Source organism: Cricetulus griseus, chromosome 6 (genome assembly GCF_003668045.3).
Source record: "Cricetulus griseus strain 17A/GY chromosome 6, alternate assembly CriGri-PICRH-1.0, whole genome shotgun sequence".
Classification (NCBI taxonomy): Eukaryota; Metazoa; Chordata; class Mammalia; order Rodentia; family Cricetidae; genus Cricetulus; species Cricetulus griseus.
The window spans coordinates 152,951,475-152,965,501 of record NC_048599.1 but is presented as its reverse complement, the minus strand read 5'-3'; the positions used below and the strand labels follow the sequence as shown (position 1 = coordinate 152,965,501).

Sequence of the window (14,027 nt, the reverse complement as noted above, 5' to 3'; positions counted from 1 at the left end):
CATGGTGTCAGCAGCTCAGGGACAGCCAGATGAGGAAGCTAAATGTTGCCAGTGCTAGGAATGTTGAGAGATGAAGCACTAAGATACAGTCCCACCCCTCCTCCCTCGGAGCCAGGAGTCCAGTCCCCAGAGGACTCTCTCTGGGATTCAGAAATCTAGGCAGAGCCCTCCTCCTTCAGACCTTGGGGTTCAGACCCCAGACCTCCTCTTTCAGACCCTGGAGTCCAATTCCAGTCCTCCTCCCTTAGATCCAGGGTCCAGACCCTAGCCTTCTCCCAACCCCCTAGATCTGAAAGTCCAGACTCTAGCCTTCTCCCTCAGACCCCGGGATTCCGACTCAAGCCCTCCTGTTCGGCCCCTCTCCCTAGGCAGCACCTGAGCTCCTCTCCTACCATCCAAGGGTGTATTCTTAGGCCCTTTGCCTCCCAAAGCCTCCTATTTAGGTCCCTGGAGCCCCAGTCTACAGGACGGTTTGTGCACACCCCTACTGAAAGTCCCTCTCACCTGGGAGAGTCTCACTTGGTGAGGTTCTGTCCTGGGTCAGGAGCCCAGTGCCTTCAGCCTTCTGTTGGGCTGGTCCTTTTATACCACCCCTGCCCCCGCACCGCCTCCAGCACCCTGGGGCACAGGTGGAGCTGTCTCTGGGTGTCTTCCCTCTGCTTTGAGTTCAGGGTTATCTGAAATCCCCGAGGCAGCCCTAGCAGTAGATACTACAGATCTCTCCCTCCACCCTCTGTACTGCAGCCGGGCAGGCAGGCAGGGCGGCTCCCGTACTGCCACCCCCGCACATTCTGACTCCGACATCCACATCAAGGGGTCGTTCCCTGGAGCAGCATTCCAGAGGTGCAGAGGGCAGAGGGCCTTACAAAAATCATTTTCTAACTCTAACCTTCTCTCAGGGTGGCCCAGCTCCCACGCCGTGACTGTGACCAATGTGTTGGAACTCCTGACTGCTGGATCCAGTCCTGTTTTGGAGGCTGAACTCCCAGCCCAAACAGACATAAAATTTAAAAGACGATTTCACACCCAACACCAACAGGGAGCTTATGAATGTCTGTTCAGTCTCTGTCTTCGTGTTCATTTAAAAAAAATGAATTACATTATTTATTGTCTGTGTGCATGCATGCCATGATTTGCATGTGGAGATCAGAGGACAACTTTAGGGACTTGTCTTCTTCCATGTGGGATCTGGTGGCAACACCTGTACTCACTGAACCATCGTGCCAGTGGTCATATTGACCTTTAATCATATTATGTTTTATAACAAAAATGTAAATATCTAACGCTTTTTAATAGAATCTGCACCCACCCCCACATCCCCACCCCAACAGTTTTCCTTATCTCGATTCTTTTTTTCCATAAGATTCCACTCTTCCTTCCTTTGGTGGGGGAAGAGTATTGGGAATTAAACCCAGAACCTTGAACATAGTAGGCAGGGTCTCTACCACTGAGCCACACCCCAACCCCTCACTAGGGGATTCTAGGCAGGGCCTCTCCCACTGAACCACACACCCCAGTGCCTCATTGGTGGATTCTTATGTTGAAAAAGAGACACCGGAAGGCATATGTGGTGCCACGTGGCTGTCATTTCAGCACTCACAAGGTGGCAGCAAGAGCATTGGGAGTTCAAGGTTGTCTTTGGTTATACAAGTGGGCTCAAAGGACCATACCAGATACTGTCTCACAAAAATAAAAAGGGTGGCTCAGCTTTCATCCTGCCTGGTGGTGTTCCTCTTCTGGGTGCAAATTCTGAGACTGTAGTGACCTTATTAGGACCATGAAGAGAAGTGGCAATGGGTCAGGCCACCATACTATGGATGACCTGAGGTGATCTTCTGGGTTTCCAATATAATTTCTGAGTTGGTGAACACATCAGCAGTGGTGTGTCTTCCTCTTCTGACTCTTCCAAGCATCCTTCTGGGCTATAACTATTCAATCCTGACAGCCACATTCATCCTTCCTAATACCTTGATGTTGATTATAAGGCCAATTCAAATATGACCCTCAGCATGAAGCCAAATCCAATTCTAGACTCTTCCCCTCCTCCTCCCCTTTTTCCGTCCTTTCTACATGTCATTCCACAGCCCATACTTGCCTTGCACTTGTATTCTTTTTTTTTTTTTTTTTCCGAGACAGGGTTTCTCTGTGTAGCTTTGGAGCCTATCCTGGCACTCACTCTGGAGACCAGGCTGGCCTCGAACTTACAGAGATCTGCCTGCCTCTGCCTCCCGAGTGCTGGGATTAAAGGCGTGCGCCACCAACGCCCGGCCCCCTTGTATTCTTCTCGTCTGTCTTCCAAGTTTGAGATGTCAGGTCTATGTTGGAATGCCTCAGTGGAGCCCTACATCAAACCACAGGAGTCAATAAAAACAAGTCTTTCTTTGGTTCTTGCTTTCTTCACAGTCCTCATGCCACATTCTGTTTCCAACCCAATCCCTCAAGCATTTGAAAGATCTGTATTGAGTGAGCATCAACCGTATACCAGCATGTCAAGAATACAGAGGTGCACACACTTGGATAGAGTCCCTTTTAATTTCAAGGTGTAGACTGACTTGTGTAAAAACAATAATCAAATAACCTGCGATAAGATGGGGGAGATGACTCAGTGGGATAGGGTACTTGCTCTGCAAGCTTGAGGACCTGGGTTCAAATCCCCAGCACCCACATAAAAAGCCAAACATGTTGTACATGCCTACAAACCCATTATTGATATTGGAGGTAGGTGGAGATAGGCAGATCACAAGAGATTGCTGGTTAGCCAGCCTAGAGCCTAGGTGAATGGCGAACTTCTGGTTCATCGAGAGACCCAGTCTCAAGGCGCTGAAGTGGAAAGTGATTGAAGAAGGCACCTAACATCCTACTCTAGGCTCTTCAGCATGTACATGGGTACACACACCTACATACCCACATGCGTACAGATAGACAGATGCGAAGCAGCAAAATATAGACGGTTGTATTGCTTACTTTTGTATTTTTGTGGCAAAACACCACAACCAAGGTGACTTATAGAAGAGTTTATTTTGGCTTATGGTTCCAGAGAGTTGGCATTTATAATTATTGGTAGCAGCCATGACAACTGGAGCAAGAAGCTAAGAGCTGTGCCCCTAGCCACTCACTGAGGGAATTTAGGCAGAAACACTACCACTGAGCCACACCCAGACCCTTACTGGAGAATTCTAGCCAGGAGCTCTACTGTTGAACTACATTTTGAGACTACCTCTTACTCTGTTCCTCCAGTACAAACTTTAACTTACTCTGTAGCTGAATGTCTGATCCTCCTGCCACAACCTGTTTCCCTGGTGGTTGGAATGACCATCTGTTCCCCTTCCTTTCAAACTAATTGTAAACTAATTTGTCATGTTGTCCTGATACAAACACCATGATAACTATATTCACAGTAAGTTACTAAGGCTCAAGACACTCCCATCCAGTCCCAAGTCAGACCACAGAATGCAGTCCCCATCATGAGACTTTGGCCTTGGGCCATGTTAACCTTCCCAACTTGGACTCCCAAATCAAGCATCAGGAGAGCCCTGGAAACCCTGCCTAAACCAGGTGTGGTGGTTCATGACTGTGATCCCAGCAACTCGGGAGGTTGGAAGTGGGAGGATCAAGAGTTCAGGTCAACAATGGCTACTTGAGCAGTTCGAGTCTAGCTGGGCTCCATGAGACCCTGTTCCAAAGGGGTCAGCGGAGTGAGGGAAAAGACCTGGTTTTTGAAAGATTTGTTGTTTTATTTTGAAATCCCTAGATGTCACTGTGCATGTCTGTCACTCTGTTACCGTCTTCACTAGTAAAGCTGGTTTTATGACTAAACACTGGTCCCCAGGAGCAGGTGAAACACGTGTGTGTGTGTGTGTGTGTGTGTGTGTGTGTGTGTGGTGTTCACTGTTTTCTTTAACTACCAGCCCACATTAGCTGGAGGTACTTAAATAAATAATATTTTTGCAAAACATCTGGCACCCACAGAGCCACCTCCTTCACACTCAGTCCTGCTGAGCCATTCTGCCTCGGGGTGTGACAGAAAAGAACGTGGCCTCACAGGTCAATCAAATGCAGAGTTGTTCACCCTGTGACTTCAGGTGAGGGACTTCCTTCTGTCCAGTCTCACAGTGCCCTTCTCCTCTAAAGTGAGAGAGAACGAAGCATACTGGAAGGATTACCTAAAGGTATGCATGAGAAACACGGGCACAGAGAGGATACTGAGTCCAGTGCAGTGGAGGAAGAGGGTTCCATTTCTTGGTGACCTACAGAATATGTGTCAGATGCTTCTCAGACCTTGTAGCTGATTTTTTACAAGACTTTATTTATGTGTAGTGTGTATATGTCTATGTGTGGGTAGGTGCACCTCTATGGTTAGCTAGTGGCAAGCTCTATTCTCTGACCTTCACACAGGCTTTATTTGTACAAGCAAGACATCACCACAACAGGTGGTTGTGAGACACTTGACCTGGTTGCTGGATACTGAACCCTGGTCCCCTGGAAGAGTAGCAATTGCTGTTAGCCACTGAGTTGTATCTCCAGCCCCACTTGTTTATTCTCATAAGGAGTGGATGGAGGATTATCACCCTCATTTCACAGATAAGAAAATAAATAGCTACATACAAATGTCAGAGTCTGGGATCTGGGAAGATAGCTCAGTTGGGAGCAAAAAGACCAGAACCCAGTGCTAGGGTGTAGGGACAGATGGATCCCTGGGTTTTGCTTGATGGCCAGTCTAACCTACTTAGCAAGCCCCAGGTCAGGGAGACAGATCCTGAAGGTGGGCTGTGCCTGATGTTGACCTCTGACCCTCCCAGACACACACACACACACACACACACACACAACACACACACACACACACACAGAGAGAAGAGAGAGAGAGAGAGAGAGAGAGAGAAGAGAGAGAGAGAGAGAGAGAGAGAGAGAGAGAGAGAGGCTGTTGGTCTTATTAAGATACTCATCCTCACACATACCTTTGATCCCAGTACTTGGGAGGCAGAGGCAGAGGCAGGACAGCCTGGGCTACATAGAGAAACCTTGTCTGGAAAAACAAAGCAAAACAAAAAGATATGCATCACATGTCCTTTACAGTTAATCTCAGCACTTGACAGTGAGTCCCACCCAGAGTCCTTCCTTGTCCTCAGATCTCTGCCCTGAACCTTTGTTGGTGACTCTTCTGGCAGCTCACAATCACATTTGAGAACTGAGAGGAGGCCACCCTTCCACCTGTGCACCACCTGAACATACCCTGCACACACTGACTCCAGCAACTCCAGACTCAACCCCTGGGTTCCGATGGCTTGTTGCTCCTGACCTCCTGATTCTTGTTTGCTTTCTTTCACTTTAGAACAACATCCACTCCTTTGAGGGAGATGCTCCCTTCTCTCCTATAAGTGGTGAAAACATTCATTGGAGTCCTCCAATCCCACCCTCATCCTGGCATGGGTAAGGATTCAAGCCAAGCTAACTGGAGAGATGGATCCTGGGCCAGGGGGGTCTCCTTCAAGCTGGACCAGAGTTGGAATCTAATTGTGCAAGGCTCTTGACACACCCACACACCCTGTGTAGGAGAATGGTCCTCAAACAACCCAACCAGCCATGTTTCATACGACATGACACCAAATAGCCACTGTCTGGTTAGGATTTGTCTCTTGAACAAAGTGCATTGAAATTATTAGCCATGCAGTAGTCTATGATTTGGCTGAAGGAGAAAAAGATGAAAAGGACCGATGGTTCTCTTTTATTTAAAAAACAAACAACCCTCCACACAAATTCATGAATTCTTGGGGCTGGAGAGATAGCTTAGCTATTAAAAACGCTTCTTAATGCTCTTCAGGAGGACCTGAGTTCAACCCCCCCTCACCTCCATGGCAGCTTCACCAGAACCATCAGCATCTTTAGGCATCAGATATATATATATATATATATATATATATATATATATATATATATATTCAGGCAAACACTCAGAGACAGAAAGAGAAATAGAGACACAGAGAGAAACACACTCACCCGGGGCAGGGGAGAAGGAGAGACAGACAGAATTTGCTGCTTTTGCAGAGGACACAGGTTCTGTTTTCAGAAACTACATGGTGGCTCACAAACATCTGTGTAACTTAAGCTCCAGGCAATCTGGTGTCCTATTCTAGCCTCCTCAGACAGCTGTATACATGTGTCACGTATACATACAGAGACATGTGCATAAATACAAATAAATGTTTCAAAACTCTGAATATTATTTATATTTAATTTCTGAGTTCTTGGCAAGATTTACAGTTCTAGGCATTGTAAATCACATACTTCCTCCTGGAGAAGGACTTAAATTCAGTCATCAAGCCATTAGTTACCCCACACCATCCATGCCACTATTATTGTACCCATAAGCACTCAAAGAATAAACCCAAGGTATCATGTTAGAAATATGATATTGAGAGGTTGGAGAGATAGCTCAGGTGTTAAGAGCAGTGCACTACTCTCTCAGAGGATCCAAGTCTGGCTCCCAGCACCCACATTGGAAACTCCAGTTCCAGGGAGCCAACGCCCTCCTCAGGCCACCAAGGCTACTGTATACATGTCCGACATGCACAGGCAGGCAAAAACACCCATACACATAAGATAAAAATATTTCAAAATTATGTTAAAATGTGGTATTAAACCTGAAATTTATAGCCAGGCATGGTTGCACCTCATCACTTAGGAGATGGAAGCATAAAGACCAGGAGTTCAAGGCCATCCTTGGCTATGCATCAAGCTCAAAATTGAGACCAACCTGGGCTTTGTGAGACCCTCTCAACAACAACAAAAAAATGCATGAATGAAAAAACACAGCCAGTGCTGGTGATGAAAGCCTACAATTTCAGGTGTGGAGAGGCTGACGCAGCAGGATTGTACGTCCAAGGCCTGTGGTGGTTCCAGAGTGTGTACGAGGTTACAGTCAATCTGGATAACCTAGTGAGGACTGTCTAGAAGGAGAAAGTATTAAAAAGGGTCTGTGGGGTTGACAAGATGACTCAGCAAGTAGAAGTGATTGTCATACAAGCCTGATCATCTGAATGTGATCCTAGAACCCATGTAAAGGGGGGGGGACTTCATGGAGTGGTCCTCTGACCACATGTATGATGTATGACACACACACACACACACACACACACACACACACACACACACACACACACACACACACCATGCACACAACAATAATGTCCTTTTAAAAACATTAAAAGGGCTGTGGATGTATCTCAGCAGTAGGGCTACCCTAAAATCCCCCAGTGAGGGGCTAGGGGTATGACTCCGTGGCAGTGCTTCTGCCTAGACCCACCCAGTGAGGGGCTAGAGATATAATTCAGGGTAAAGCACTTGCCTGACATGGGAAAAGCCTGGGGATCATTCCCTAGCACCAAGTTCTGAAGCATGAAAAACATAATGGAGAATCTAAGTGTGATGGTATTCTCCCATCATTTCAGCATTCAGGAGGCATCGGCATCGGCATCGTGATTTTGAGGCCAGCCTGTCCTGTATAATGAAGCCCTGTCTCATAAGGAAGTGGGGAAGGAAAAAGTAAAACACATTTTTTTTTCATAAAACCAGATCCCTGGATATTTGAAAATTCTTACAAATTTTTGATCCTTTGAAGCAACTCTTCTGCTAACCCAAGTTGTCTTCTCCTCTTCCTCCTTTTCCTCCTCCTTTTTAAGGCAAGGTCTCATTATAGCCCAGGCTGGCCCTGAAGTCACTATGTTGCTGAGGCTGGCCTTAAACTCTCTATCCTCCAGCCTCAACCTCCTGAGTGCTTGGATGACAGACATGTGCTACCATGCCCAAGTCCCCCAAGTCTTTGTATAGTCACTCAGGCAATGTGATGTGTACAGAAGCCACAGGGACCTAGTCCCTCCCCACCAAGTCTGTTAGCAAGGTGTAGCCCTCTTCTCTCTTCTACCTCTCCTCCCCAAACACAGACCAAAATACAGTCAAGGAGTCAGCCAAAGGTGACGTTTATTAACACCTCCATCACCAGGATCAGTCCCTGTTGTTCATGGTCTTGTGGATCCAGTCACTGTAGTAGCAGATGTTTGTGTAGACACCGGGTTTTTCAGGTTTCCCACAGGGGTCTGAGCCCCAGGATGTGATGCCTTGGAGCACTCCATTGCACACCAGAGGACCCCCTGAGTCACCCTGAACAGGGGCAGAGTTGTATTTGCCTTAGAATGCCCACATTTTCCCCTTCTGCACCCAGCATTTAAAATTTTGCGTTATATTTTATTAGATAATGTGGTACATGGAGATGAGAGGTCAGCCGGGTTCTGGGGGGTCAAAGGCAGGTTGTTGGGCTTGAGTATCAGGTGACTTTACCTGCTGAGCCTCCTTGCACTGAATCCCTCAGCATTTAGTTTTGAGATATAGTCTCCTGTAGCCCATGTGCCCCAAACCCCCTATGTAGCTGAGACTGACCCTGAGTTTCTGATTCTCCTGGGGTGGCAGACATGCAACCACCACACCTGGTTTCTGCAGTGCTGGGGGTGGAACCCAGTGTTTTGTGTGTGGTAGGCAAACACTTTCCCAAGAATCACATCTCTTGGCCCTATAACCAGCTCTTCAGCATGGAGGAAAGGTTGGGTCCTTATAGTAGAGATGTGGTGGTCCAGAGGGAGAAAGTGAAGTTTCCAATGCAGAGAAGAGTTCTAAGGCTGATGGTCAAATTCCTGACCAAAGAGGGAAGAGAGTCAAGTGTCCAAAGTCTAATTTATCAAGGAGACACCAGGCTTTGTAAAAGGGGACTCAGATAAAAGCTCCATTTGGGGAGCACAAAAAAAGTGCAGAGTCCTCATAGAGACAGAGGGAAAGATACCTCATGCACAGAACCAATCCCTACAGGGCAGTGGCAGGGGAGGGGGATCTTTGTGGACAGAGCATGGTCTCTAAGGCAGGCTGGACTGTCTTAGATGGGAGCAACATCATTGTTGGCCAGTGAAGAAGAAATGCATGCCTTTGATACTAATTATTAGGGAAGGGGATGGAGCTTCCATGAAAGGGTCAAAGCCAGGGAAGTCATAAGGACACAGACACAGTGCAGTTGACAGGAAAGAGACTATGACATCTGTGGAAAACAAATCCCATGAGGGCAGGATGGGAGGTCACCAGGCTGAGGGGGGCTGTTGGAAGTCTCTAATTCCACTCCCTGGCCATCCAGGAAGGCAATATTGATCCCCAAGGACAAAATGACAGAAGGAAGCCTCCCTTGGGAACCCAGTGACTGAAACCCAGCAGTTTAGAGAACCACCGCTGGGAGCAAAGCATTGCCTAGTCCGTAGTTTCATATTGTCCTCCATACCCTCTGTCACATCTCCACAGTTTATTGTGTAGACAATGACTAACAAGAAAAGGATATGACCAGCAAGGCTCCTGAGCCCTCTAACCCCAACCCCACTGTGTGACCTTCTGGGAGTAGCTAACTTTCTCTGAACTCTGCCAGCATGGCACAGCTTCTCTACGTACTAATTCTTTTGGTTCACTCCCATCCACACCAAACTGTGAGGGGCAATTTCAGAGGTTACTCACCTGGCAAGTGTCAGCCCCATTGCTGCTGCCGGCACAGACCATGCCCTCCGTGACCTTCCCTGGGTAGGCCTTCTCACACTTGCTCTGGGAAAAGATTTCCACTTCTGCACAGTTGAGGGTATCTGGAAAGTTCTCTGAGGAGGAAGAGGTGGGAAGAAACAGGAACCCTTTCCCTCCATTCCATCTGCACTGACCTCCCACAGGGCCCATGACTTCACACACTAGTGCCCAGTGTGCTTTGTCTGTCTAGACAGCAGCCCTTGAGTCTTACCTTTAGTTTCTTGCTTTTAGTCATATTTAAATCTAGGGACAGATGATGGAGGGAATTTTGGAATATCTCTCTGTGACCTCTCCCTAACTTTCTTGTCACTAGGTCACTAGGTCACTAGGTCCTTTATTTCATCTATAGTCTGCTTTTCCGAACATCATCTCCCCGTAGAAGCCCTTCCTGACCATTCTGATTAAGTACACCTATCTGTCCACACCTGTGAGTGTGTATGGGGAGGGGGCAGAGACAGGGAGAGGGAGAGAAAGAGGAGCAAGAGAGAAAGGAGAGGGGGAGAATGAGAGAGGAAAGAGAGAGGGGGAGAAGGAGAGAGAGTGCAAGTTGAATTCAAGCTCCGTGTACACTAAGGCAGGCACTGTATCACTGGGCTTCATTTCCAATCCCTTTTCCTTAATTTTCTTTCTTTTGAAGGCAGTCTCATGTAGCCAAGGTTGGCTACCAACTCTCTGTGTAGCTGAGTGACCTTGAACTCCTGATCCTCTGGCCTCCACCATCCAAGCAAGTATTGGGGTGACTAGTGTGCATGTCACATCACACTTTTTATTTTATTTTTATTTTATGACCCTCATTAAATTGCTTAGACTGACATTGACCTTGAGATGCTCAGCCTCAGTCCTGAGCACCTGGCAGGATAGCTCTGTGTGTTCCCTCACGGGGTGTGTATCTGCTCACCCTTCATTACTTTGCTCCATAGCACTTGCCTCTGATACTTCGTTACATGAGTTTGAGTTTTTTCTCTACTCCCCAACTAGGATGAGTTCTATAAGAGACTTCTAGTTTGCTCATGACTTTATGGTTGTGCAGTACGTGTTGTTCTCAGTATCTTGGGCATCCACATGTTAATGACTGACTGTGGATGTGTAGAGCAGGGGGTGTGATTCAGTGGTAGAGCTCCTGCCTAACAAAGTGCAAGGCCCTCAGGTCAATTTCTAAAAAATTGACAAAAAATTAATGACTGAAATTTACAATTAACTTTGCTATTAATCCATTTTAAGTAGAAGACAGGGAAAAGATCCAGAATCCATCTGCTTACAATCTCATGTAACCCTCAGAAAAGCACTTTGAAGGGGTCAGGATACATTCATTCATTTTGTCATTCATTCATCCATGCAGGGACATTTACCAAGCATTTCCAGGGTCTCAGGGAACTTCCAAGCACCAAGAATGGATGGGGCCGGGAATAGTGGCCTACACCTTTAATACTTGAACTTGGGAGGCTAAGACAGGTGACTCTCTGGGAATTCGAGGCCAGCCTGGTCTGCATAATTCCAGGACAGCCAGAGCTGCATAACATAGAGAGCCTATCTCAAAACAAAACAAAACAAAACAAAACAAAACAAAACAGATTGGGGCTGGGGAGATGCTCAGAGGTTAGGAGCATCCAGGTTCTGTTCCCAGCACCCACATGGTGATTTTAAGCTATCTATAACTCCAGTCTAGGACTTCCCTGACCTCTACAGTATGCATGGGGACACAGACATAAATGCTAACACTCAGACACATAAAATAAAAAAAAATAAATATAAAAAAGAACACAGATGAGTCTGGGAAAGATAGCTCAGGGAGTCAAGCCTCAAGCCGGATGGCCTGGCTTTGATCCTTGGGACATCATGGTAGAAGGAGAGGGCTCCCCCAGGTTGTCCCCTGATTTCACTGTTACCACAGATACACACACTAAATCAAACTAAAGAAAACAGAACCCTCATGGAGTGTGATGCCAATTGGATGCTGACTCCCTAAACATACTGGAGGAAATGAGGCAGGGGATGGAAAATGGCTCACGGGGCTGATGGAAAGATCCACCCAATTCCTCAGCATACATTTCCAAGCCACACAGTCTTGGTAGAAGTCAGACATGTAGGGACCTGACTGCTGGCATGGCCAATTCCTGGAGGGCCCATTGTCTCCCTGAGCTGAGCCCCACTTGTTCCCACTGTGAAGTTATGAGCTGAGGAACATTCTAGATACGCCAAAGTCCCAAAGAGACTGGTGTTTGGCTCATGAGTAAGAAGGGAGTTTGACCCCCTTGGATCATGGAGGCTGGGTGATAATGAAGGGTCTGGACCATGGGGAACAGAAAAGAAGGTCAGGGTCAGGCTAGAGCTTTGTCTGAGTCTACTAGAAAGGTTATATACAATGGAAGGGTGTACAACATGAAGGAAAGGAGTTTTCTTCTTTCTTTGAATTCTATTTAACGTTAATAAACTGTTTATCTCTTTCTCATTATCTGGCATTCAAGGTTTCTAATGTGGGCTACGGGTGAATGAGTGTGTTCGTGTGCGTGTGTGGTCAGCAGTTAATCATTGGTGTTGATCCTCAAGATGGATTCCACCTTGTTCTTTGAGCCATCAGTTCAGCTAGGCTGTCTGGCCAGAGAGTCCCAGGGATCCACCTGTCTATCTAGCTCCCAGTGCTGGTGAGGTGGCTCAGCAGGTGAAGGTGCTTGCTGTCAAGCCTCACAACCTGAGTTCCACCTCTAGGACCAGTAGGGTGGAAGGAAATAACTGATTCCTACAGATTGCCCTTTGCCCTTTCCATGTGTGCACATGCTCACATGCAAACATACACAAAAATAAATATAATTTTAAAACCCAAGCAGTGCCTATGCTTCACCACATATGTGTATTGACACAGGGTCTCTCATTGAATCTGATCTCACCCTTTAGGCTATGCTGCATGGCTAACGAACCCTGGAACCCACCTGTCTCCACCTCCTAGTATTGGGGTTACCAGTGCACGCTGCTACATGGGTGCTGGGGATCTGAACTCAGGTCCTCACTCTGGCTCAGCAAGCAATTTACTTACAGTCCTGCCTGATGCCCCAACATTCTCTCCCCTGTTTCATTAACCACCCTTAGGGTGTGTGTGTAGGTCAGGGCATGTTGGGAGATGAGGTCTGCAATGGCTTGGGGTCCACTGGGCTGCCTGCCTTCTTGTCACGCTCTTAGTCAGGGCCCATCTCATTACCTCGAGGACTGGTGACAGTGCCCCAGCCGGATATGGTGCACTTCTGGCCAACTTTGGGACACTCTTCAGCCAGTTTGATGGACTTCACTTTGTCCCCGATGTTTGCTGAATGGCGCATTCGAATGAGCATGACATCGTGACTGTGATCCTCAGGGTTGCTACTGTTGTAACAAGGGTGCTGGATAGACTGAGCCACCTGGATCTCCTGTTCCGGCTTATCTCTGCTCTGCAGGCTGTGATCGCCCAGGCGCACTGAGTACTTCCTTCATAGAGGGGTTGGGGGTGGAGGCAGGATTGGAGGTATGTAGGCATTCCCTCCTACCCTTCTTCAGAACTCAGTCCTCTTCCACTGAGCCCAGGAGTCCAGGTCCTAGCCTGTCCGAGCCAGATCCAGGGGCGCTCCCTAACCCTCCTTCCTCAGACCCAGGACTCTAACATCCTCCTCCTCAGACAGAGCCCCTGCCCCCTTCCCGCCAGCCCCACCCATCTGTGCCCAGCCCTGCACTCACTGTTTTTTGCAGTGGGCTGCAGTGAGGATCCACTTGTCTCCTACCAGGACACCCCCGCAGACGAGTCGCGGGCCCTGGAACAAGGCTGTCTGCCAAGGCTGGGAGTGGGGTTTGCACTCCTGGCCCTCCAGGACCTTGGACCCCTGAGCTTTGGTGAGTCCTGCATCAGGAGGGAGAAGGGTGGGTCGCCACCCTCTGGGGCAGAGCCAGGGCCAGGAAAGCCACTGTGGGTTCAAATGGACACACAGGCCAGTTCCTCTGCATGTCATCTCTTATGAATTCAACAGATAAGGTCCTGGCATCCATTGGAACACGGCCACATGGCCACACCTGTAAACTCATTGATACCTGAGAATCATCAACACTGGGCACAGCTCCTAGTGCTTCCACATATATTTAGATGGGTCTTTATATGTCCCCACACTCAAATTCCGTTCCTTGTCTGGCAGCCAACAAGAGTCCCTTTCGCAGCCATGCACCTACGGAAAACTCAAACTCCACCACCCCCACCGCTATGTTGTTAACTCTACCCACTTCCAAGAAAGGTCCTCAGTCCCCAAGACCACCACATGCACTCATGTCAGCAGGAGCTCACTCAGAGTCCAGTAGCCCCATCCTACTGAAGGCCCTGGGTGGTAGCGCCCATCCACCTCACCTGCCCACGTTCCCATCAGCAGAAACAGAAAGATCCACTTCTGGATTGCACAGGGTGGGGGGCGTCCCAT

The 14,027-nt window shown here is 47.9% G+C and overlaps 1 protein-coding gene across 1 annotated transcript; it reads right to left on the bottom strand.

The window, feature by feature from the left end:
- Positions 1-8,001: 8,001 nt before the first annotated feature.
- Positions 8,002-14,027, bottom strand: LOC100752953 (kallikrein-8). Its single transcript, XM_035446770.1, has 5 exons — positions 13,958-14,027; positions 13,303-13,462; positions 12,794-13,056; positions 9,541-9,674; positions 8,002-8,157 (listed from the first exon to the last, which is right to left on the bottom strand). Exons 1-5 carry the CDS (start codon positions 14,025-14,027, stop codon positions 8,002-8,004), a joined length of 783 nt encoding a protein of 260 aa, XP_035302661.1.